The sequence below is a fragment of the Tiliqua scincoides genome, chromosome 1, assembly GCF_035046505.1.
Source record: "Tiliqua scincoides isolate rTilSci1 chromosome 1, rTilSci1.hap2, whole genome shotgun sequence".
Classification (NCBI taxonomy): Eukaryota; Metazoa; Chordata; class Lepidosauria; order Squamata; family Scincidae; genus Tiliqua; species Tiliqua scincoides.
The window spans coordinates 283,779,067-283,805,757 of record NC_089821.1 but is presented as its reverse complement, the minus strand read 5'-3'; the positions used below and the strand labels follow the sequence as shown (position 1 = coordinate 283,805,757).

General features: G+C 44.5%; 1 protein-coding gene across 1 annotated transcript; it reads left to right on the top strand.

Moving 5' to 3' along the window:
- The first annotated feature begins 847 nt into the window (after window positions 1–847).
- On the top strand, window positions 848–26,691 carry TMED10 (transmembrane p24 trafficking protein 10). Its single transcript, XM_066627375.1, has 5 exons — window positions 848–1,134; window positions 8,359–8,479; window positions 18,345–18,418; window positions 23,177–23,303; window positions 24,647–26,691. The coding sequence occupies exons 1-5, from the start codon at window positions 898–900 to the stop codon at window positions 24,766–24,768; spliced, it is 681 nt and encodes a 226-aa protein (XP_066483472.1). The 5' UTR covers window positions 848–897; the 3' UTR covers window positions 24,769–26,691.

Below are 26,691 nucleotides of genomic sequence, written 5' to 3'. Positions count from 1 at the left end.
AAACCCTAAGAAGTGGTCCGCGAGGTCTCAGGAAAAAAAAAGAATCACCTTGGATCACTTCCAGTGTCTTGATGAGTCACTACCAAAGAGAAGACAGTCTGTAGTGGAGTGCTTGGAAAGCAGACCAGCAGCCAAGGTGGAGGCCAGACCACCCACAGCCATGTGTGGTCCACAAGGATTCCAATGTTTACCTCAGTGGTCCACAGTCTCCTAAAAGTTGGGAACCACTGGAATAGAGGGATGTTCCTTTCCCTCTCACACAACACCAGAACCAGGGGACATCCCCTGAAATTGAATGTTGGGAGAGTTAGAACAGACAAAAGATATTTCTTTACCCAGCATGTAATTAGCCTGTGGAACTCTTTGCTTTGGCCTGGTGGCGTTTGGCCTGGATGCCTTTAAAATGGCATTGGACAGATTGATGGAGGAAAAGTCCACCATAGGTTGCAAGCCACAATGCATGTAATTGGTCTGTGTAACTCCCTGCCACAGCATGCGGTGAGGGCACCTGGCCTGGATGCTTTTCAAAGGGGACTGGGCAGATTTCTGGAGGAAAAGCCCATCAAGGTCTCAACCTCCTGGTTTTGGAAGGAGGCCACCTCAGAGTGCCAGGTGCGAGGGAGGCCTCTGGTTGTCCTGGGTGCTCCCTGGGGCCTCTGGGGAACCACTGTGAGAGGGGCGGCTGGCTATGCCCCACACTGCATGAGTCAACACAACGGGCCCTCTGCGCATGCCCAGAGGCACCCTTTTCCTGGCTGGCTCTCAGCCTGCACGCGCTCCGCTCCCTCAGAACCGCCCTCAGCAGCGGCGCCCTCCCCTCACGCAAGCGGCGGCGCGTCACGCGGTCGGGGAGGGCGGAGCAGCAAGCCCGGCCTTGTGTCGGTTGGAGCTACCGCCATGCTGCTGCTGTCGCCGCTCGGCCGTCCCCCCCGCCCGCCGAGGCCGGCCTTGCTCGCGCTCCTCGCCCTCCTGCTGGCGCTGCTGCCGGGCCCCGCGCGGCCCATCTCCTTCCAGCTGCCGGGCAAGGCCAGCAAGTGCCTGCGGGAGGAGATCCACCGCGACACGCTCGTCACCGGCGAGTACGAGGTCGCCGCTCCGCCGGGCTCGTCCAGCGGCCCGTCCGCGAATCTCAAGGTGCAGGCGGGGGGCGAGCTGCGAGGCTTCGGCCGCGGTGTGCGGGGGGGAGAGGGGGGCGCCCCCCCGCTCCCCGGCGGGGCTCTCGAGGGACGCGGAGGGGAGCGGCGCGCTCCTCCCCGCGCCTCTTCGCCGTCAGGGGGCGTGGAGCCGTGTCCGGGGCGGTGTGGCCCGGCTGGCCTTGGCTGGGCCTTCCGCCCCCTACGCCACGTCAGCTTCCATCGGCTCTCCTGATAAGGCCGAGACGCGGAAGGAGGAAGTCGGCCCAGCCCGGGCCAGAGGAGGGCCGGGCGCCGCCAGGGCTGCTGCTCCCCCCCGTTCTGTGCCCTAATTTTACCTCCCACACCGCTTCCTTTCCTTTAGTCTGTGGAACTCCTTGCCACAGGATGCGGTGAGGGCATCTGGTCTGGATGCCTTTAGAAGGGGGTTGGTCAAATTTATGAGCAAAAGCCATGATGGGTGCGTGCATTTAATTAGCCTGTAGAACTCCTTGCTACAGGATGTGATGGTGTCTGGCCTAGACAGACTTCTGGAGGAAAAGCCCATTACAGGTTACAAGCTGTGATGGGTATTTGCAGCCTCCTGGTTTTAGAAGCATCTGGCATTCAGGGACAGCCTATGAGGGAGGGCACCAGGATGCAGGTCTCTCGATGTCTCCCCCCCCCCCACCCCAGGCATCTAGTGGGCCACTGTGAGATAAGAACATAAGAACTGGATCAGGCCATAGGCCCATCTAGTCCAGCTTCCTGTATCTCACAGCAGTCCACCAAATGCCCCAGGGAGCACACCAGATAACAAGAGACCTCATCCTGGTGCCCTCCCTTGCATCTGGCATTCTGACATAACCCATTTCTAAAATCAGGAGGTTGCGCATACACATCATGGCTTGTACCCCGTAATGGATTTTTCCTCAAGAAACTTGTCCAATCCCCTTTTAAAGGCATCTAGGCTAGCACCACATTCTGTGGCAAGGAGTTCCACAGACCGACCATACGCTGAGTAAAGAAATATTTTCTTTTGTCTGTCCTAACTCTCCCAACACTCAATTTTAGTGGATGTCCCCTGGTTCTGGTGTTATGTGAGAGTGTAAAGAGCATCTCCCTATCCACTCTGTCCATCCCCTGCATAATTTTGTATGTCTCAATCATGTCCCCCCTCAGGCGTCTCTTTTCTAGGCTGAAGAGGCCCAAACGCTGTAGCCTTTCCTCATAAGGAAGGTGCCCCAGCCCCGTAATCAACTTAGTCGCTCTCTTTTGCACCTTTTGCATTTCCACTATGTCTTTTTTGAGATGCAGCGACCAGAACTGGACACAATACTCCAGGTGTGGCCTTACCATAGATTTGTACAACGGCATTATAATATTAGCCATTTTGTTCTCAATACCCTTCCTCCCAAGCATAGAATTGAGATACATAGAGATACAGGAGGCTGGACTAGATGGGCCTTTGGCCTGATCCAGCCAGGCTTTTATGTTCTTATCTGTTAATCTTGGACTTCAATCTTCCAGCCCTCCCCATTGCCTTTCTTAGGGTAGGAGAAGCCTTGGAATAAGGCTGCAGTCCTGTCCACACTTACCTGGAAGTAAGCCCCATTGACTATAATGGAACATTTCTGAGTAGACACGGATTGGGCTCTAATGGACAGTCCAATTTTCCATTGCTGGTGTAGCTGTGCCAGGGGTCATGCACTGCATCCTGTGATGGGGAGGCAGTCACAGAGGCCTCCTCAAGGTATGGGAACATCTGTTCCCTTACCTCCAGGCTGCATTGCAGTTGCACTGGTGCTGGAAAGTTGGATAGGATTGGGCCCTTAGTCACCAAGTGAATTAACAGCCCAGATCTCAGGAGGGTGAAAGTATCATTGGCATCCCAGATAAATAGGAGAGTTGTGGTTTAGTTTCCTTGATGAAGGAAAGATGCTGTGATGGAGATGATACAGAAGTTTGTTGCCTTTGGCTGATATGGCAGTGCCAAGTATAATGGCAGTGCCATTATACCTCTTGTGAGTCACCTGCATTGGTTGCTTCTGGGTTAAACTTAAATTGCAAGTCTGGGTTTTTAAAGCTCTAAATGACCAGGTTACTTCAGGCGCTGCTCACATATGAAGCTGCCTGATCCCTAAGATCATTGTTTCCCAAACTGAGCCATAAACACCTCTGGGGAGCCATGGCAACCATCCAGAGGAGCCCCCAGAATTATTGAGAAAAATCCACTGCCCTATAAAATGTATAGGATTGTACCCCAATGGGGAGCTGCAGCCAGTGGCCTAGTTAGGTCAGGGGAGCCACTAGTTGAAAAAGTTTGGGAACCATTGCCTTAGATCACCATCTGTGGTCCCTTTGGCCTGCTATTATCAGAGCTTTTTTGGGCAAAAGTATCAGAGATGGGACAGCATCACTGAAAAGACCCATCTGTGGAATTGTTTGCCAAGGGGATCCCTCTTTTGTGACTTTAAGGCTCTTTAGGCATTTATATTGTGCAAGGTGTTTTAGATAATGAAAGATACTGTTTTTGCTGCTGTACTTATTGTTTTTTGTTGTTGGTAGTCTTCATATTTTGACCGTTAACCACCTTGGGCTGATCTTGTACTTTGTAAAGACGGGATAAAAATCACTTGCACACCACAAAAACCCTGACCCTGAATTCTGGGATTAGCTTTTGCAGGAGCTTTTGTATATAAGGGCAGAATCACCCCATTTTGTACCTCATGTTATCAGTGCCTTGTGTGTTCTTCCACAAGCAGGAGCAGCAAGGAATGTGGGATGAGAAATATATAGTGGTGTGTTTTGGATAAGAAGGGGAACATCAAAATGAGATTTCTCTCTTTGGCAGCATCTCTAGGTCTGCCCTGCATGATCAAGGAAAAGATTCTGCTGCAAGTACAGTGTGGAGAAGTACAGTGACTACAGTGATAATCTGTGGAATTCCTTGGCACAGGGTGTGGCTATGGCACCTGACCTAGATGCCTTTACAGGGAGATTGGACAATTTTATGAAGCAAAATTCCTTCACAGGTTACAAACTGTAATGGGTATACCTCCTAGGTCTCGAAGTAGGCTGTATCTGAATGCCAGATGCAAGGGAGTGGCAACAGGATACAGGTATCTCATTGTCTTGAGGCATCTGATAGGCTACTGTGAGATATAGGAAGCCAGATGGACCTTTGGCCTGATCCAGCAGAACTTGTGTCCTTTTAATATAGCAGTGATGGGGGACAATCTGAATGTGCAGCAAACATTGCAATGTTTAGGAGTACATTCCCTTGTGGGGGGAGTGTTTTGCTAGATTCCCAGTCCAGACTTCACTTAGAGAATTATGCCCACTTTCAACTAATTAGCTCCCCTTCTTTGCCCAGAAATGACCCTAATTCTGCCTGGTAGCACTGCTGGACCCCACCACCAGGGTAGCTCACCTGCAAAGATCCTCCTTTCTCCCTCTCCTTCCAGCAGCTCCTCCAGCCACTATAGCAGCACTTTGGTCCTCAGCAGGCCTTAGGCATAGCAGCTAAACACCAATCTCAGTGTCTCCAGCAGTCTCCAAAGTCCATTCACCAATCAATCCAGCAGTAGCCTGTTACCCATTAATCCAGTCTCCTTTCCTACTACCCACACCAACCTCTCAATTCATCAGGTGCTTTTATGCTTGAGGGTCCCATTGCCCAAGTGGCTGCAGCTGTGCAGCACACCCTCTGCTGAATGCCGAGGCCTTAACCCTTAAAGGGGTCACTGCTGACACCTCACCCTATTTCTTTGAGGTATTTTGCGCATTTCCATTACAGGGAGACACAGGGCCCAATCCTATCCAACTTTCCAGCACCAGTGCAGCCCCGAGGTAAGGGAACAAATGTTCCCATACCTTGAGAAGGCCTCAGTGACTGCCTCCCCAACGCAGGAAACATCGCACACACCATAGGCACGTGGCACAGCAGCATAGGCATAGCAGCACTGTGAAAATTGGATAGGATTGGGCCCACATACTCCTGAATGTAAACGCAGAATTCAACAGAAAAAGTTCCATGGTGAAGGACTCAGTTTGTGGGTTATTGAGCGCATGTGACAGGGCTAAATAGGAGTATGCTCCAAAGTAAGCAGCAGTATATGGTGAAGTAGTACTGTGCATATTGTGGAAGGACACAAGTTGAAAAATTAACTGCCATGCCCAAATCACATTGCAGATTGCTCATCAGACAATCAAGCTTATAGCAATCCCTATAGCAGTGTTTCTCAAACTGGGTCGGGACCCACTAGGTGGGTTGTGAGCCCATTTCAAGTGGGTCTCCATTCATTTCAATATTATACTTTTAATATATTGGACATGATGCTACCATGATATGTGACTATGTTTGGGGAGATGTTACAGTCCTGTACTTTTAACAAGCTGCTATGCATATTCTTTTAACAGTAAATGGGACTTACTCCTGGGTAAGTGTGGGTAGGATTGCAGCCTAGGATTGATAAAAGTTTTCCTGCTTGATGATGTCACTTCCGGTCATGACATTACTTCTGGTGGGTCCTGACAAGATTCTCATTCTAAAAAGTGGATCCCGGTGCTAAATGTGTGAGAACCACTGCCCTACAGATCCAAGCTAACACTCTTTCTTGTAATTTGCTGCTTGCTATATCTGTGAGTTTTAGAGGTGGCTTAGTGGGGGGAGGGAGAGGAAGAACAGGTACACAAGCAATAAGAACTGTCCCATTCAACAAAAGAGCATTGTGTCAGCACTAGAAACACTGTTGGGAAACACAATTTCCATTTTTTGGATTCTTTGATACTTTTTGATTCTCTCAATCAAAAGGAAGTCAATATGAGAAAATAGGATGGCCAGTGCTTTTTGGGAAATATTTTATCTTAAATTGGGAAGAAGTTCTAAATCATGTGTAAACTCATCATTCTATCCATAACACCACTTTCACCTCTTATGCTGTTAGGATAATCATAGTCCACTCCAGGCTATGAGCTGTTCATATAATTCAACACTGGCACGCTTGGTACCATTTCTGTACATCTCCTTCAAGTAGGCCACATTCCTGTTTGGCTGTTAGATGTGTTACTTTTCCAATTATCAACTTTCTTGTTATTGGGAGGTTCAGAATGAGCAAGTTCAGGGTGCAATGCTTTTTTTTTTTTCAGAAGCCACTCCACACAATTAAAGATGTGTGCACTGACAATATGTGTATATCTTCACCCCTCCCCTCACTTCTCATTCAGTTTCCTGAATTGCACAGGGTGGGGTGGAGTAGTTCATTCAAAACAACAGCTCTGCATGCTCTGTAAACTAAACCCAATACAGTCCAGGAAACTAGGAAGTGAGGAGTGGGACCAGGACATGTGCATACCATGAGTGCACAAGTTCATAGCTACATGGATCTGGTTTTGTAGGAAGATGGTCTGAACTGACCCCAGGTCAGTAACAGTTTTCATGAACCTCCTTAGCTATGGTCCTCTTGAACCATCTAACCTTCTGTCATGATCTAACCTCCTTAACCTCAGGTCAGTTACAGTTTTCATTAACTTCCTGGGGGATATGTACCCCAGTTTTAAATTATCACACATAGCTAGAGGTGTTTGTTTCTGGTGAGTAAAACAGGATTACATCCTTACTGAACACAGTGGGCTTACTTCTGAGTAAGGTAAATAACTCCATTTTCAAACTCCTTTCTCTACACATAGGTTCCTTTCCAGACATAATCCTGTACATGTACCCCTGTTAATTGGGCAGAGAGATACCTTTTAAAGTGATGTCATATTTACCAGGGGGGTGGAGAACAACTGTCCCTCTTCAACCCACCGTGGTGTGTTTCTCCAGTGCTGTTGACTTTTCTACACCTCTTTTTAAACTATGAGCCCTTTGGGAACAGAGAACTATTTACAATTTTGCTATATGAATGCTTTGTGAACTGCTTTTTGTTGGAAAGCAGTATATAAATATTAATAATACTCAGAAGTAAGTTCTATCACATTCAGTGGAACCAAATTCTGGGAAAGTCTGTATAGGATTGCAGTCTCAGTTTAGCAGCTGCCTGGGATTAAAATGGTTAATTACAATTATTCTTTGTCACCCTGCTGCTGCTGTTGCTGTGTTCATCATGGCTCAGTGTTGTGTCTGATCACGACATTCCAGCACTAATAGTTATGCTTTCTGTTCTGAAGGAATGTACCTAATGTGCCAGTTGGCTGCATAGTGGAGGTTCTTTAATTGTTGTCATCCCACTTGATCCCAGTCATGTGTGGGCACTTATTGTTCAAGCCAGCAGTGTGGGGAAAAGAACTGTGCTTGTGGAGGATGGTGATGTCACTGCACATAATGCCAAAGCACTGTGGAACATCTTTCAGGCTAGCTGCTCCCCCACAATTGTGTAGGCTGACTTGAAGCAGTTTGCTCCTATATGGACCTAGTTAGATGGGCAGTGTGTTTGGCTGTTATGTAGGCTAGAGTCACCTGATGCTTGCTAGATGAATAAAAAGTGGAGCAGCTTTTGGAAATGGTTCAGCTGGTAGAATGAACAGAGGGGGGGGGATCAGTGCCTGCTGTCTGAATGAACCATACTTCAAGCTCCTCCAACTATTTGTTTAGCATCCTAGGCATCTTACTGCATGGTGATCTCAAGGTGGCTAACAAGATTATTTTTATATTGATGTGCTTTGTAATAGCAGTCAATTAAAGACATAGCATTTAACAAATAAAATCATTACAAACCGCAGACATAAGTGAGGCCCCCAAGTGGTTTTTACAGTGCTTTCAAAAGGGGCTCTTAAAGACTATTGTGTTTGTGTGGTTTGTCAATCTGTCAATATAGGAAATGTGCAAATGTCACTGAGTAAGTGGGTCCCATTATGCAATTGTTTGGTCATATAACCCACAGTCTGACTATTCAGAGCTTCTGATAATTTACACTTAATGAAGTGAACGAGTTCATATACCATCCCCTGCCTCCATAGTCTCTCTTTAGAAGGCAGAGATTCATTGCTGTTTCAGTCCATGCTTTGATGAGAATGTCTTTGAATTAATGTTAGAACAGACTAGGTGAAGAGGTTCTTGACAAGCTTAATTATCTGAAATTAAACTCATTGTGGCAATGCTCTCAGCTGTGATGGGAGAAGGCCCAGAAATGAAATGCTCCTAAGTGTTATAGGAAAGTTATATTTCTTGTTTCCTCTTCCTAGCCCCCTTATAGAAATTGCCTGTTAACCAGTTTGTCTCTTATGTTTTTCATTTTCTCTACAGATTACTGACTCAGCTGGGCACATTCTCTATGCTAAGGAAGATGCTGTGAAAGGCAAATTTGCTTTTACCACAGAAGACTATGACATGTTTGAGGCCTGCTTTGAGAGCAAACTTCCTGTGGGTGAGTATGAAAGGCCTTGTTGGATGTTTCTGACATGCCTTTGTGTAGAGTGCAGTTAAAAAGATATTGTTTGGGTGAGGGCAGGGGTATCTGCTTTGCAAAGTGTTTAGGATCTTTTGAACTGTGAGAAAACAATCCCAATGTATTTTGTTCTTAAAATGACTGGTGAGGACTAGGTACTCAATTCCTTCCCAGTAATGCTTTTATTTGAGATGTGGTGAAGTCAAAATTGTCTGGACTGGGAAGTTGTCTATAATCCAAAATGAAGAACAAGAAGAAGAGTACTGTAGGTGAATGAATAGATACAGCGCACAGTGGTTTTTATCAGCTGTGGGTGTTTTCTAGGTTTTATCAGTGGGATTGGATACCTGTGGGGTGGGGGAATTGCCTGAGCTCTTGATTTTTCTGCTTTTAGGAGTCCAGTGAACTAGTTTGATATCAGGCTTCTTTTTTTAATGGTCAGGAAGAAGACAATGGGCAGACAATTAACAACAGTAAAGCAGTAATGGCTGCTACCTTGAACTTACAAAGCAGGCCTTTACGATACTGAACTCCACACAGGAGTTCTCTAGGTAATAGGAGGATCCCAAATCCTGAAACATCCAGGATTTTCACCACAAGAGGGTTATGGAAAAGGACTTGCAGCTGTAAAGAATACCTCCGATCTCTGAATGAAACCAGCCTCTGATTGTTATGGCAAAGAAATGTTGTCTTTGCTATAAGACGATGTGGTGGAATTTCATTTTTGAGGGGACCCAGAATCTTAAAAGCTTTGCCCACATGTTCTTAGTGAGCCAGTTTGGATGTTATCCAGAGCCAGGACTGAATCCGGGTTTTGCACACTGTCTCCTTGCTGCATGTGCTTCTCTTCACTCCACCTCTGCACATCTGGGGAGGAATGATTCTACATTCAATCTTGTATTGGAAAAAGGCAGGTTCTGTCATGGCATCTGAATGAGGTGATCCTGTTTTAGCTGTATCCTGATTTCAGAGTATGGCTTGTTTGTAACTTTCAGTTAAACCAGGATCACCTCATTTCAGGCACCATGGCAAATTCTGACTTATTTTAAGCCAGGACAGGAAATAGATCATTTCTCCACTCCTGTATTGGGAGGGGGGAGTGTGTGCATTTGTTTCTAGGGGATGTTGATCAAAACCAGGATTTAGTCCTGGCTGCATGTGGCATCTTCATTGCCAAGCATGGCCACAGCTATCCCTTCCTATTTGTAACCAACAGAAGGAACATGAAAAGGACACTCACTCTGCATCTGATTTTGATTTCTTTCTGCTACAATGCAAATGACACCTTGGTTCCTTGATCACTTACTATACACATATGAGATACCTCTCACTTTCTGTACACTGACACTTGTGTATAAGTGGCATGGGAAGGAATTATCTGTTCCTTGCTAGTCCTTTGCTCAGTGTTCTCTCTTTGGTACATGGGATCTTTATGCTGGAAGTTTTGTTTAAAATTACTGTTAACACTTTTGCTCATCCTTTGCTGGTCCACAGTAGGCATTGCTAGTTCAACACTGCACTGTTTGCTTCTTAGAGATGAAGCACAGTCTTTTCATTTCTTGTTTGTTAGCATCTTTGGACCAGACAGTAAGCCCTTTTCAGTAGAAGCATGCAACATGGTTACAAAGGCCAAGCACTGGTGCATTCTGTCTTGAGGAAGAAGGGGAAGTGTGCAAGATGTCGGTTATGTACCCAGTCCTGAGGAACTGTTGCATAATATGTCTTAGAGCTGACATTTCCTTTGGAGTGACGCAGTTGCCCCTCTTTCTGGTGAACATCTGGGTTGAAGTTCAGGGCAAATACTCCACAGACCTGCAGGCTTTGAGTTGCTTCTTTTGACTCAAAGCCCGGCCCCAGGCTGCTCAGATTTGCACTACCTCCAGAGGTGGTGCAGATCTGAGTAGCCCCACTGGGGTTGTAGTGGCTTTCTCTGGGGTAAGGGGAAGTGACTCCTCTTGCTCGGTCTGAACCATTAAGCACCTGAAACTTGCACTGGATGCAGCGCAAGCCAACTGGCCTGCCTGCCTGTCTCCAGCACGTTAGGATTGCACTGCACAATACCTAGACTTTTTTTTTTTTTGCACAGATTGCACCACCAAATCACATTTTGCCTGTCCTCTACTTGTACCTATATGCAGAACTTTATTCATTGTGATTGTTTCACCCATGCACCTTGTGGGTTCATAATACAGAAGGCATATGATTCAGGACCTCTAGTACAGACATGGGAAACAATATTCCCTCAAGCGTCAGTCAGACCCCTGCAAGATATGAAAGCAACAGATCTGCATCTGTGATCCCGAGCAAGAGGGATGGAGTATTGTTTTCAGTTTTGGGCACCACATATTGGGAGCAATAAGCTGGAGTGGATTTAGAGTAGATGAATGAAGATGGTGAGAGGTCAGGAAACCAAGTCCTATGACCAATGGTTAAAGAAACTTAGTATATTTAGTCTGGAGAAGAGAAAACTAAGAGGAGATATAATTGACTTATGTAAGTATCTGAAGGGCTGTCACAGAGGAGAAGGTGATGACTTGTTCTCTGGTTCTTGAGGGCAGGACTATAGCCAATGGTTTGAAACTATAGGAAGTAGATTTAAGCTAAACCTGAGAAAGGCATTCTTAGCTGTAAGAGCAGTCTAGTACTGGATCAGTCTGCCTCATGCGGTTGTGGGCTCTCCCTTATTGGAGGTTTTCAAGCAGAAGCTGGATGGCCATCTGTCAGGGATGCTGTAGTCACCTGCGTGGAGCAGGGGGTTGGACTAAATGACCTCAAAGGTAACTTTCAACTCATTCTGTGATTCTGAGGGCTTCCTGGGCCTTCATAATGCCTTCGAAAGGCACGAAAACATCACTTTGGTTTTTTGTAAAACCAGAAGTGATGTTTTTCGGCCTAAACAGCCATTCTGAGGCCAACAATGACTGTGGGTGGATGTTCACAGTCTCTGTGGGGCTTCAAAGAGCTTCCAAAGGCAAGGGGAGCACAGCTTCCCCCACCTTCAGAGGGTGCATGGGGGGTTGTCTGGTTTTCAGAGGGTGCATAGGAGGGTGTATCCACAGTTTTAGCTATTGGTGGGGGGGGGTTTCCCCGAATGGAACACCTGCATGGATACCGGAGCACACCTGCATGAGTCGTTTCATCATTTTGTTCCTGTATCTAATCAGTTCATTTAGTCACCTTCATTGGGATAGTTGAGTTGAGATGGGCACCAGTGACCTCAAAGCTGTGCATATTATCTAACAGCATGGGATTCTCTTTTGAGTTTGTGCTTGAAGCCAGTGTATCTGTCCAGTCTCTCCATTATTTACCCTAGCCAGTGTCATAGGGCCTGGTTTTACTTGGCACATTTCTTTCTAAGAAGCATTGATTTAAGCACCTGTAGAATGTATGTGAGAGTCTTGCCATGTGTTCAGGATCATCAGTCTGTGGGAATTGAGCTTTCTGGAAAGAAGATCCCAGCTGATATTGAGATGTTCGTGGAAAAGTAAATTGAACCCTAAGAGCTTAGTTAAGTTCAGTAGCTTCCATTTCAGTTCTCTTTGCTGCAGATCTTTTGACATGCTGGCAGGGAAATAGTTCAGGATGCTGTAGCAATGATAGCTGCAGGGTTGCATGTGCCTTGAAGAGGCAGAGCCAGGACAACAGACACTTGGGGCCGTTGGGCCAGGTGGGATCTGAGCAACTGGGATTTCTCAAGCATTTAGCCACAGAAATAGGGAAGAGGAAGCGAAAGGCACAGCTCTTTGCGCAGAAATACCAGAAGGGGGAAGAACCAACTTGCAAGCATAGGATAACCCCTTAATGGGTACTGCTACTACCAAGCTCTTCCCTTGCATCAATTAGCACTTGGGGCCATAGGGTTGTTCTTGTGTAGTTCTTTGCTTGGAGGTATTATTGTGTCTTGCACTTTGACAGGCCCAGGACAAATGGATAGCATGTGCAGACATTTCTGTTGGGACATATTTTGTTCATTTGTCTTCAGTGCAGGCTTATGTCTTTTAGAGATTAATAAGGGCTCAATTCTATCCAAATTGCAATGCAGCCCAATGATAATGGAACAGACGTTATCTTAAGGAGGCCTTTGTGACTACCCCCTCCACTATTGGATGCAGTGCATGTCCCATTGGCATGACTGCATCAGTGCTGGAAAGTTGAACAGAATTGGGTTCTAAGGCTACAGTCCTGAATACACTTACTTGAGAGTAAGTCCTATGAAACTCAGTGGGAAATACTGAGTAGATGTGCATAGGATTGCACTGTAAAATTTCCATTGTGTAACAATGTATTCCTTGCTTTTTAAAATTACAAGCATATGTACAGAGTCAAATCTGGAGTATTGTTTCTCTTTCAAAAGAAAAAAAATTATTTTATATCTTGCCTACAATTTCAAAGAGATCTCTTAAAAAGTCCATCTCACTGAACCTATACCCAGCAATTGTTAAACTTTAACTTCAGTTGCATGAGTGTTTATAAATGCGACTGGAGCGCACTTTGCAATCTTGTTGCTAGGTCAAAAGAATCTGATGGTTTTACTTTTGAATCCAATGCTCTAAGCAAGTATTATGATTAGATTTTGCTCTTTGGTTGTTTTGGAACTAAGGGAAATAATTTAACCCCTACAGCTGCAGATCTGAGGATTATCTGGTGTTTGTGTGTGCAGTGATCCTGTATTTATTTGTATATGGCTCATTTCTTCCAAGGCAGTTACCATAATAATTTGTAGCAAGAATGTTGTGCAAATTGTTTTTCCTATAAAACCTGCAGTCCTGTTTTGATAAGCTTTTCTTTTTGCAAAGTCAGCAATTTGTTGAGGCAAGAAATTGAATATATAGTGTTTGTAAGTTGCTGATATTTGAAATGGAAAAGACCACTAGTGTGTTTATAATAAAATCTTGTCTGTCAGACATACTTTCCTTGCATATTCACATTTATTATAAATACTAATTGTTCATACTGAATCAACCAAGCATACTGTTACTTTGGAAATCTATCTAGTTGATGGTATAGATCTTCCGTTTTTGAACTCTCTTGGAGTTGGAAAGCCGCAGTAAGTGCTTACAGGGGAGGGGAAGGAGGCAGCAGGGCTGGGGGGAATGCAGCAGTGAGATCCCCAGGATTGTGTTGCTCAGGGGGCTGCAGGGACTGGGATGCACTCACAAGTCCCTGTAGCAGCCATCCTGAGGTATGGGGAGCCCTGTGCAAGTGTCTGCAGGGCCCCCCAGCCTGCAGAAAGTGAAAGTGGAGCTATCGTGCTCCACTTACACAAAACTAGAAGTGGAGCGCAATCACTCCACTTCCACTTTCTGCAGGCTGGGGGGCCCTGCAGATGCTAACACAGGGCTCCCCACACCTCAGGATGAATGCTGCAGGGACTGGTGAGTGCATCCTAGTCCCTGCAGCTGCCTTCCCCCCTGCCCCTTAAGGGAGAGGCCAGGGCCCTCAGGCTGGGGCATCACAGCACCCCAGTTTGAATACCACTGGTATAGATTATTATTAACAGTTTTTATATACTGCTTTTCAACAGAAAGTTCACAAAGCGGTTTACAGAGAAAATCAAACAAATAACGAATGGCTCCCTGTCCCAAAAGGGCTCACAATCTAAAAAGGTGCAAAAGAACGCCAGCAGAGAGCCACTAGAAAAGACAATGCTGGGGTGAGGAGGGTCAGTTACTCTCCACCTGCTAAGTAAACGAAGAGCACCTACTTAAAAAGTGCCTCTTACCCAGTTAGCAGGGGTTATTATCTCTCTATTCTCTACCTTTTTGCAGATCATTGGAACATTTTGGTATTTTATTTCTGTTAAGTATTTCAGCATTTGTATGCTCCTTTTCCAGTTTTTGTTCAGAGTGGCCTTTTATCCAATGTCTGACAGTACAGTATTTGTTTTCTGTTTCTGCCTCATGTTCAGCATGGCTCAGATGTTGATGTTCTTTCAGTCTTTCTCAGCTTAAAGATCCAGAACCTTTACCAAAGTTGTTGACAGTTTAAGCGGTTCTATTTATCACTGAAGTAGATGTGGCTATAATCTGCATATATAATGAGAATTTAGGGCTTACATATCAACTTGGTTACGTAGTGTGGGGGGGGATACGTTGCTTCTATGCTGTCATGACTGCTGTATAAGGCATCTTAGAAGTTATTGGGAACAGCATCACGGGAAGCAATTTCTTATTTTCATCTTGCACACTCCAGAGAAGAATATTTTGTTCTCCATCCCCGCATTGTATTTCCTGTGCTATGCTGCCACCTACTTGTGAAATGGGTCACTGAAACCAATTCTTAGATTGAGGAAGAAAAGTAATTGGTGTACCTTATATGAAATCCAAGTGTGACACATGGTGACTTTTTTGTAGGTAGAGGGAGGAAGGAAATTCACATACTTTTCCCCTCCCTTGTCGTCTCTGTTGGGTCCCTCTGCCATGGAACCAGCAATTGGGGGACCCAACTGTTTCTGCTTGGAGACTGCTTATCTTCCCCCTCCCTGGGGAGATTGTGGGTGTGTGCCCTTATGGCTGTAAAACCTGCAGCTACCTGCTGGCTCAATGGAGTTGGCAAATGGATCCAAGCATTACCACTATAGCATGGCCACTCAGTCCATAAAGTGGAGCAGCTTTACTGTAGTAACCATGCCAACTCTTAGTGCCTCCCATTTCCTTGAAGATGGCTGGCCCCCAGTCTAACCCATCTGAATCTTGAGGATTTTGTGGTTGCACCATGACTGATAAACTAGATTAGGGGTGTCAAACATAAGGCCCGGGGGCCGGATGTGGCCCGCAGAAGCTTTTTATCTGGCCCTCACCTCTCAGATGCTGAGCAGTGCTGAGATGTTACTGCTGAAAGGGCAGCCCGCACAAAAATTAGGCTCTCCCATATCTTGAAATATGATAAAGATTTATGTATTTTCTCTTCTGTCATTTGCAGCTAATGAATTCCTAAGTGAGAAAAAGTGCTTATTTTTTGTTATGACCTGTTTAATGACAATACATTCTGCCTAATGACATCACTTCTGGTCCTTAGCAGGCATCATGAATGCCATTCGGCCCTCGGTATGAAACGAGTTAGACACCCCTGAACTAGATCCCTTTCCATGAACTTTTAATCATACCTCTGCCTTGTTCCAAGATTGCTCTTAAATATTGTTTAACGTAATATGACTTAGTTGCTACCGTCTCATAAAACGCCCACATTCTGCATACCTATCTTTTTGTAGACTATTCTGATGTGTGATTAGGATCACAGTGTTGGATAGCCAGGGAGGTGGGGAAAGATTACTTTTTTTTATCATTTTTTGACCTAGGAAATATATTGTTTGCCAATGTTCTGTTGGTGTTGTGCTGAGTAGGACTAAGAAACAGAGTGCTGGGAAATGAAATACTGTAGTGTTTTAAGCAGGATATAACATTGAATCTGAAGAGAAGGGGGAATTATGTGTTTCCCGCAACACTGAGAATGTGGTGGAAATAGAAGTTGGGGAAAGATTGGTAGTGAATTGGGCAGGGAGTTGGTGAAGGACACAGATAAAGGGGGAAGAACTGGAGCCATCCTTTGCCCTACCTCTCACTTGTGAAACATTGAGCTTTTTTCCCTTTAGGAATAATATCTGATTTTTTTGTCATAAATTTAAAGTTTTGATTTTAACATTTCTTCACAGGGTGTTGTCTGTGCACACCTTTTGTAAAGCATTCAGTGTCTTGGCGGCAATAACATATACTCAGCTTTTCCATAGGGGGGCACATCTGTTTTATCAAAATGTAACTTGAGAGGAGCCCTTAGACATGATCTCTGCCCTTCTCTCCTTTAATCCAGTGGTCAGAATTTTAGGTTCCTATAATTTGATGCTAGTACCAGAGAGCTAGAAGGTATAGCTCTGTATGAAAAAGACTTTGAGAAAGGCATTTTGGAATTTAGGCAGTCTGCACTGTATGCTGAGACAGGCAAGAAAAATGTATCTGGTTATCAGTTTTTGCTGCTATGCAAATCATCTGTTTTTGTGTATTTCACAAGTCTGATGAAATCTTTTGAACAGGCAGTTGCAAAATATGTTCTGTGTAGCAAAGTGCATTTTGGTTTTTGCAAATGGGAGGTGACGTTTGCAAAAAGCTGCAACCTAGGCTGAACCACAGCAGTCCCAGTTGTAGTTTGAATTGCATAGTGTGGGAGTGAATTGACCAAGGCAAGCAATACATTGGACAGACAAAGCTGTATGTGGCAGGTGCAGTCATGTTAATATATGTCTAGCACATCCTATTCACCTTCGTAGTATAGTACTGCCTTGTAATTCTTTTTTGGATGTGCCCTTCTCCTGCTAGTCATAAATCTCTTTGCAAGTGAATTGAGAACATCATTGAAATATATATAATTAATCTACTTCGGCATGTGTGGCTGTCCTGTTTTTTTCCTAATAGCCTGGGGGGAGGTATTATCTTTAAGTTCTTCTGTGCATTCCATGGGCTGCTGCTGTAAACTTGGAGATCTTTGCTTTTATTTTTTAAACATCACCTTTTAACCATTGTTGAAACACACAATGAATATATGTTGGTAAATTTTCTCATGCCCTCTGTCTCAAACTAGTTGCCTGCAGCTAAGATATCATAGCATTTCCTTTTGCCCAGTTCTTCTTGAGAAGTCAGTTGCTTTTTACTTTTTTCAGATATAATAGAAACTAGCATCTCATGAACATGTCTGGGAAGATGAATCACCAACTGAAGGTGAATCTCCACCTCTTCTTTAGTTTGACCTACCTGTTGAGTAGGTAGGCTATCTGAGCCTATCCACAACCAACCCAATACATTTAGGGGAACACTAGGATTAAACTGCATCCAAAAAGTATTTTTCAAGTCTGTTTTCTCCTAAAAGTTAAACAGTACCTCTTTCAAATACAAGCAAGAAAAGAACAACTAGAAGGTTGAATGACATAGCCTCTGGCTGTGTTGGAGAAGGTTAAAAGGAGAAGCTAAGCTTGCAGAATTGAAATTGCAAAGATAAATCATGGACTCAAATAATTATGGGTTATCAGGTGTGAAACAGTACAAAGAATGACATGACAGCTGCACTGTTTGTACAACAAAGAGGCTTCAGGTGTGAAAGTGAAAATATCAACTCATTCATTCACATTGATACTGAAAGCTCATTCAGAGCTATGGATATCTTTTTTTCTTTTTAAAGAGCAAAACCCATGCTTAAAATAAATTACAAAAGGAAAGACTGTTGATTAGATTTATTTGCTTGAATTATACTGTTTCAAGTTACCAGGTAAGAAGTAATATAAGCCAAGATGAAGAGAATAAGAAATTGGATAGGAAACAAGTGAGGCAGAAATTATGGCAATGACACAAGTGTGATTTTTCCACTTCCAAATTCTTTCATGCTGTGCTAGTTTCTATTAAGTTAAAGACTTGGATAATTGTCCCATGTAATCTGTTAGCTGACTTTGAACTTAAAATCTTTTTATGACTCATTCTTTCACCTATTCCATCCTTGATTTTGGTTCATACTAGCTCTTTCATTTGGAGCTTTTTAGCTCTCTCCAGCTTGTCTTGCCTGAAATGGTCTGTATGTGTGTTTTGTTTTGTTTTTAGGGGGTGGAATGAAAAGCAAGAAATCCAAATGTCTAGCACCATGTGCTTCGTTTTAGCTTGTTCTTGTTATTCCTTTTATCCAGCCAATCCTGTTGGCTTGTTCCCCCTCCCAGTGATTTTAGACATAGCTGAACTGCCTTTTCAGCTGTTCAGAGACTTGTATAGGAGGGGTGCTGCAAATCCCTCCCTAGTGGGGAGGGGGGAAGCTGGGAATTTCCTGGCAGGCTTAGTGCTGCATACAATGAGTCCTTTCATTGCACTTCCAGGAACAGGGCGGATGCCAGACCAGCTCGTGACCTTGAACATGAAGCACGGAGTGGAAGCAAAGAACTACGAGGAGGTACATCCCTGCTTTTGCTGCCTGATTTGCTTCCTAGCACTCATGTGATGCTGTATGTGACCTTGGGGCTTGCAGTGGGATGCTATTTTTTGTTCTTTTGACAGCTGGCCTAGAATGTCCTTTAGTTCATATGATGGAGTTTTAAAATGTTATTTTATTTCTTTTGGGGAGAAATCTGATACTTGGCAATGGTTTTCTCAGCAAGCGACCTAGATATACTTAGGGAACAGTTAGTTCTCTCTCATCATCAGAATGCTAGACAGCAAGGTATTGTTTGCCTAGTTGTGTTTTCTAAAATGACACCACTGAATAAAAAACCAAAAGTAAATCCTTAAAATACAAATGTATATTCCTGCATTAGGAAGGTTCCGCTATGAATCCACCAGTAGCCTGAGACTGTAGTCCTAAATACACTTGCCATGGAGTAAGTAAGCCCCAGTGAACACAGTGGGACACATACAATATTACACCACATGGCAGAATGTTTTGGACTTAATATTTTTCTTTCAGATGTTATCTCTTGCAGCTGATCAACATAGTCATTTCTTGCCGGCATGTGTACAAAACTGCTTTATGCTGTATCAGATGATTGATGTGTTTAGCCCAATATTGTGATTGACCATGGATCTCCAAAGTCTTTCCCAGTCCTGCTAAGATCCTTTAACTGAAAATGCCAGAGATTGAACCTTGGCTGTTGTACAAGCCAAGAGTGAAGCATAGCTCAGTGGTTGGGCATGTGCTTTTATGCCGTAGGTGTCAGGGTCAATCCCTGGCATCTCCAGTTAAAGGGTGTTCTGGGAAAAACTTGAAGTCATGAAAGGATGTTACAGGTTGGAGTAATGGGATAAATGGGTTTGACTTGGTATTGGCAGCCTATCATGTTCTTATAGTGCAGACCAAAATATTTGCACCTGAGTCCTATGCTCCCACCTTTCTCCTACTGTTCATATTCCTTCCTTACACAGTCTGGGGGTAGGAGCAATGTTTATTTTGAAAAGAAATATGGAAAGTGTCTTTCAATCTTGTTTGATAAAATTTATCCTGTGCTGTGAGAGTGCAAGAAGAATTTCATCACCAAATTTGAAGTGTTGCTTGAGTCTATTTTGCCATTGCTACTTGAGTTGGGCAGGCACTGTAGCTTCTAAAACAATTTAGTCACAACAAAGTCTCACACTGCACTTCATACATAATGATATATCTGTGTATACATAATGGTAGATCTGTTCCAACACTGAGTTAGGGAAAATGTCCTAGAGATGAAGCAGCTATAAGTGCTCAACTCATTGTGGCCCTCTTTAGATACTGTTTTCGCTAGATTGTTTTGTCTCTATTTGTAGTGGACTTGTTCATGTAGTACGTGTAACTACATCAATGCCATGTGTTGGCTTTGGATATATTTTCTCCCAGTTTAAAGTTTTGGCCAAAATTTTTGATTTGATTCTGTAAAGTTGTTAAATATAAAAAAATGTTTTGCAATGTTTGGGACCACCAAGGTTTTGGTGCCACCTTGTGGCCTTACATTAAACAGCGATCATTGTATAAATCTATAGCCCAATTGTGTGCAGGATTACTCTGTTGCAAGTTGGCTGCCAACAATGTGCAGAGTGCTCTGTCGGCAGCCATTTGGGAAGCTTTCAGAAGGGTAATGGAATTTAAATCCCTTTTCTCCCTCTGAAGTCTCCTGATGATGATGATGATGATGATGATGATTTTATACCCTGCCTTTTTGCCCAACGGGCACACAAGGCGGCTAACAAACAATTTAAAAATACAACATGAAAAACAGTTAAAAACAATTTAGAATGATTAAAAAGCTAAAAACACAACAAACCCCGTGGATTTTCATATAAAAAGCAAGAATGCCAGCCAGCCTGTCAACAATTAAACGCTTTTTGAAATAAAAAGGTCTTCAGTCCACGCCGAAACATTAGCAACGAGGGAGCAGTTCTCAGTTCTAAGGGGAGGGTATTCCACAGTTCGGGGGCCACCACTGAGAAGGCCCTCTTCCTGGCCGCCACCCCTCTCACATCTCTTAGCGGCGGCACAGTCAAAAGGGCCCCCCCAGAAGATCTAAGAGCACGGGCCGGATTGTAGGGAAGGAGGCGGTCCCTCAAATACCCTGGACCCGAGCCGTAAAGGGCTTTAAAAGTCAAAACTAGCACCTTGAATTGGGCCCGGAACAGAACCGGCAGCCAGTGTAGCCGCCGGAGCAACGGCTCGACAGAGTCAAACCGATGTGCCCCGGCAACCACACGAGCAGCCGCGTTCTGTACTAGTTGTAATTTCCGGACCGTCTTCAAAGGCAGCCCCACGCAGAGCGCATTGCAATAATCTAATCTAGATGTCACTAGGGCATGGGTTACTGTGGCCAGGTCCGCGCAGCTCAGGTACGGTCGCAGCTGGCGAATCAGCCGAAGCTGAGCAAAGGCTCCCCTGGCCACTGCCGCCACCTGGGACTCCAGGAGCAGCTGTGGATCCAGGAGAACCCCCAAGCTGCGGACCTGCTCCTTCAGAGGGAGTGCAACCCCATTCAGAGCAGGACGATAGTCCAGCACCCGAGCTGTGGATTTCCGAACCAAGAGCACCTCTGTCTTATCCGGATTTAATTTCAGCTTGTTCGCCCACATCCAGTCCCTAACCGCCTCCAGACAGCGATCCAGGACCCCAACCGCCTCCTCAGAATCAGGGGGAAAGGAGAGATAAAGCTGGGTGTCAACAGCGTACTGGTGGCAACCCACTCCAAACCCCCGGATGACCTCTCTCAGCAGCTTCATGTAGATGTTAAAAAGCATGGGGGATAAGATGGAACCCTGCGGCACCCCAAACCTCAGGGGTCGGGGTGCCGAACAGGCACCCCCCAGCACCACCTTCTGGGATCTGTCAGCCAGGAAGGAGCGGAACCACTTCAAAACAGTGCCTCCAAGCCCCAACCTGGCCAGCCGGCCCAGAAGGACACCATGGTCGATGGTGTCGAATGCCGCCGAGAGGTCCAGCAGGACTAACAGGGTTGCACTCCCCCTGTCCATCCCCCGGCGAAGGTCATCCACCAAGGCGACCAAGGCAGTCTCCGTCCCAAACCCCGGCCTGAAGCCAGATTGGAATGGGTCCAGATAATCAGTTTCCTCCAGTACCCTCTGAAGCTGGGACACCACAACCCGCTCAATCACCTTGCCCAGGAATGGGATATTCGAGACCGGCCGAAAGTTATTTAAATTAGTGGGATCCAGGGAGGGCTTCTTCAGGAGGGGGCGAACCATCACCTGCTTCAAGGCAGGCGGGAGCACCCCCTCCCTCAGAGATGAGTTCACCACCCTCCCCGTCCACTCGGCCAGCCCTTCCCGGGCAGCCCTAATTAACCATGCTGGGCATGGGTCGAGCGGGCAAGCAGCAGGTCTCACACTCCAGAAAATGCTGTCCACATCCTCAGGCTCTACAAGCTGAAAAGAATCCCAAATAGCAGGATAGACAGGTGCCCCGGGAACATCACTAGACATGCCCACAGCGACGTCCAAGTCATGCCGAATCTGATCGACTTTCTCTGCAAAGTGTCTTGCAAACACGTCACAGCGAGCTTCCATGTGCTCCTCCCCACCAGTAGGGGGGGCCAGATGTAAAAGGCCAGATTCCCCCATCCCAATGTTTTTGGCACGACTGCAACAGTTGGGGGAGGATAGAATTGGACTCATAGTCTTGTATATCTTTTCTCTAGTCTACTGCTTTAAATCACCCTGCAGTTTGAACATGAAGATCCTAACTCCTTTACTTTATTATCAAGCTGCTGCTCCTGTGTTGCTTTTCTGATGCTGAGACTGGTTTTCTATGTTACAGATTAATATGTTCAAATTTAACATGTTAAATCATTTTAACAGAATTAAAAAAATAAATACTTGGTATCCAGAAAACTTCTTCAAGATAGAAAACTAAATGCAGTGTGTCTACTAGTGTTCTCACATGGAGGAAAATGGCATTATGGAAACCTGGAGCAAAACTGGCAAACAGCTACAACAGAAGCCCAAGAAAGTACAGAGGGATAGGGTGGCTGTTTCTAGCCATTATGTTCCCATTATCTTAAAAGCCGTTTTATTTTTTCCCTTTGCAGTATGATTACAATCATAGTCCTTTAAATTAATCTAGAATCAATTTAGAACTAAGTAGATGTTTTTATAGAGATATGGAGTCATTCTGTCAGCTGTGGTATTTATATGATCATCTCTTAGAACTGTATTCAAAATATTCTGTGCTGGCAAGAAACATAAGAACATTAGAACATAAGAACAGCCCCACTGGATCAGGCCATAGGCCCATCTAGTCCAGCTTCCTGTATCTCACAGCGGCCCACCAAATGCCCCAGGGAGCACACCAGATAACAAGAGACCTGCACCCTGGTGCCCTCACTTGCACCTGGCATTCTGACATAGCCCATTTCTAAAACCCATCTTAATGGGACTAAAGCAGTGGTTTCCAAACTGTGAGCTGTGGCTCCCTGCAGAGCTGTGGACACAGCCAGGGGATCCACAGCATCCTCACAAAAAAAAACCCGCAACGTGATACAATGTAGGATTGTAGCCCTGGCCAGAGGTCAAGGGAGCCACCAGTCAAAAAAGTTTGGGAACCACTGGACTAAGGCTTAGGGTGCTTCTTTGGAATAGTAATGCTACATGCTATGCTTGGGCTGTCCTAGTAGTATGTTAGTTTAGATTCAGAACGGGGGTCAATACCACTTCTGGTTCAGTGACTTACAATCTTTTCCTTTGTCAGATTGCTAAAGTGGAGAAGCTGAAGCCACTGGAGCTAGAGCTACGACGTCTAGAGGATCTTTCAGAGTCCATTGTCAATGACTTCATCTACATGAAGAAGCGGGAGGAGGAGATGAGAGACACAAATGGTAAATACTTCTGTGCCTCTGAGTTAGGAACTAGCATGATTAGTGTGTCTTTCTCAAAAGGATACATGGCTGGGACAACAGAACAGTCAATTCTTGCTTGATGCCTGGTTTGTAAGCAAGGCTCTCTGAGCCCTTGCAAGTAGGATAATCTTCCATTCTCAGTCTTTGCACTCATTCTTTGCAGATCAGTTGTAAAACATGTTGGAGGAAGTTGGCACAAAAGCACTCCCTGGAAAACAAAGCAAATCTTTCTCCTTGTACATGACAGTGTAAAGTTCCTCTTTTACCCACAACCACAGTAGTTCATATTCAACACTAAGCAGAAACAAATTTTATGTTTAGAATACATTGGACAAAATAAAAATATATATGCAGATGTGCTCCTTTGTAAAACTGTCTTCCGTGTTCGTGTTTTAATTTGATTAGTTTTTGTAGAATCTGTATTTTTCCTAGGCAGCAGTATGATACCTGTAAGAAGACTTACAGGTATGAGAGTGGCAACAGAGTGTAGGGATGATATAATGGAGCTGGATGCCACAGTAGAACAGTAGGTATTCATGCAAGGCAGAAGTCTTCTCACTACTGAACGCTGAAGCCTTTCGCAGAGATGGCCTGCATGGTTTTCTCTCTGACAATAAGGGCTAGGATTCTCAACTATGATTTTTATTGAATGAAAGTCTTTTAGGAAGTGCTGTTTCCTCAAAGGGTGCATTTAACTTGTTGTAAGCCCCGTGTCTCGTTTTTAGTTTAGTGCTTTTAGATGAGGATGAAGAGATCCTAAGTCTGTTTATGGGGTTGAAGTAAAGTGGGTTTGGGTTTCTTGGTATTTTTTTTATTCATAACACTGTCCAGTCAACATTGAATTAATCGTCAGGCAAATGACTACAGGGAGGCCGGTCTTAAAAAAATTTTTTTTTTGCTGTGCCTTCACAAGGCAGCGTCACCTTCAGCAGCACTTCAAGCACTGCTGCAGTTCCCAATGGCAGCCTTTCGCCAGTCACTGTTTCCCCTCTTTAAAATTGGGAGGCTTGTAGGGTCACTTGTTGGCACCTTCTAAAGGAAAAAAATGTGGCAACTGGTAAGAACTGACATGCTGAGAAGCTTCTATCCAAAGAGGTATGATTGAGAATCTTCTTAAAACACCTGCTCTATCAGGATAGCAAAATCATCACTATTCTCCCTATAGCAACAACAAAAAAAGTTATAAAGAGGAGATCCACTACTGCTTTCACTGTCTAAAATACAAGTAAGCAAACCTCCACCCAAGGAGGCAACCAAGCAGGCAGGCAGGTTTAAAAGGACTTAATTACAAGACTGCAGTAACAAGCTTGTTTTTGTTTCAGAGTCAACCAACATCCGGGTATTGTACTTCAGCATATTTTCTATGTTCTGCCTCATTGGACTGGCTACCTGGCAGGTCTTCTATCTGCGTCGCTTCTTCAAGGCCAAGAAGCTGATTGAGTAGCAGGAGGGGCAGTTTCAGCTGTTTTTAAAACCCCAGCAAGAACAACACAGAAACCCGGCTATGACTGTGCAGCGCCAGCTTAGTGTTGACCTGTCAAATGGAACATTCCTTCAAGAATTGGCCCCCAAGGGGAGGGAGGGAAATGCTGGCACAGAAGACAAGAGGAGGCTTCTGAATTATTCTTGACTAAAAGTTGGGAGGGGATTTGGAGGACTCCTGGGCAGGGATGAAATAAAACTGTCTCGGACTGCTGCGTTGGACTTATGTGCTTTTTTTGTCCCTTGCGGCTAAGGTTAGGTGACTTCTTCCTACATGTCACCAACTGAACCGTAAAGACACTTGAAGATGATGAATTTGTTGTGTGTGCAGCAGTCTATCAGTTACCACTTAGGGAGGAAATGGTTCAGATGTGCTAGGAGCTGGTGTTCATAGAAGCAGGTAATGGTTGCAAAAATGATCAATCTGGAGTCGGGAAGAAACTACTGATGGTAGTTGTCAGTTAGCTGATATTTTTGTTACCGCAGGTGGGAAGCGCACAAGGGAAATAAATGGGTCATATTGCTTTAAGTTGAAGAAAAAATGCTTGATACACAGACTGTTCATTTTCTTGTTTTCATCCTGTCCCATTTTCTGAGGAAATTGTTTCTCTTGTTCTGAATTGGTACAACAGTTCTTGAAAGCACTTTGGATACTGTGAAAGGCCTTTTTTGTAATGATAAACATCTGCATATTGCAGCTGCAGTTGCATATTTGAAATATGTGGCCTGGTGGAGTGGGATATGTCTTTCTTCTCTTCCCCCCCCCCCCCCGTATTTGCCTGTGTAAAGCCCTGTCATCTGCCTAAGAGAAAAATAAAGTTTCTATTTGATTGGTGTCAGACTGGCACTGTAACAGACCAATCCAAGTTGTAGCCAAATATGTGAAGCCGTATATCTATACATATTTGCCGGCAGATGAGCAAGTGGAATGAATGTAGTTCCATTCTAAAATTTAAGATTTGTGTACCCTTCCTGGCATCAACCAGTTTCAGGGCTTATAATGATGGCAAAAATATTTTGAACATAGTAGTTCTAGATCACATCTGATTCTGCATGAAAGGTGCTCACTAATTAGTAAAATGGAGTCCTGCTTCTAAAATGCTGTGTGGTTTCCAGTTCCCATACATTATTATTAAATCTGATACAGTGTAGAAAAACCTTTCTCTGTAATTCTTTAAGTGTCAGCAGTATGACACTGCTGAACAGGCCACTAATTGGAGAGGGGGGAATTAATTAGGCAAAAGTGCTGCTTTCAAATAGAAATCCTGTCCTGTCTGCACATCACTACTCTTATTTGGTGTTTAAGTTGATCCTAAATATTGCCCAAAAAAGATGAGGCAAAAACGGAGAGATCCTCCCTAATGCCAGATTTTGATTCATTGTAGCACATAAAAACTACAATGATGTAAAACTTTGGAACTTTCAAAAGGCCCCTCTTTGGTTTTGTTCCTTCCCTCAAAATCAGTGTCATGCGTTTTGTCCACAGGTGTCCTGTGCTGCCTTTAAATTCAGATTCTAAGACCTTCCTGCTTCATCTATTTGAACATTTAGAAGTTGCTGCAACTCCCCTTATCTGAATATATTAGCAGGTTTTCACTTAAAGAGAGGGAACATCTATTTGGAAGTGGTATCCTCTCGTTCTTCTCTTCAGTGTGCCACTTCTTTACCTACCAAAAAAGGTAATCGTTCTTAACTGGTAAAGTGATGTATTAATGTCCATGAGAATTTCACCTTTGTGGCATTGGTGTAGTGTGACCTGACTTGGTTCTTATGCGGTATAATTGATGCCAATTTGAACAGGCAGTAGAAACTTGTATAGATTTTTCTGTAACAACCGGGTTGGGGATTTATCACTTTTTCTCAATAAATTTTTTGGGGAAAATTA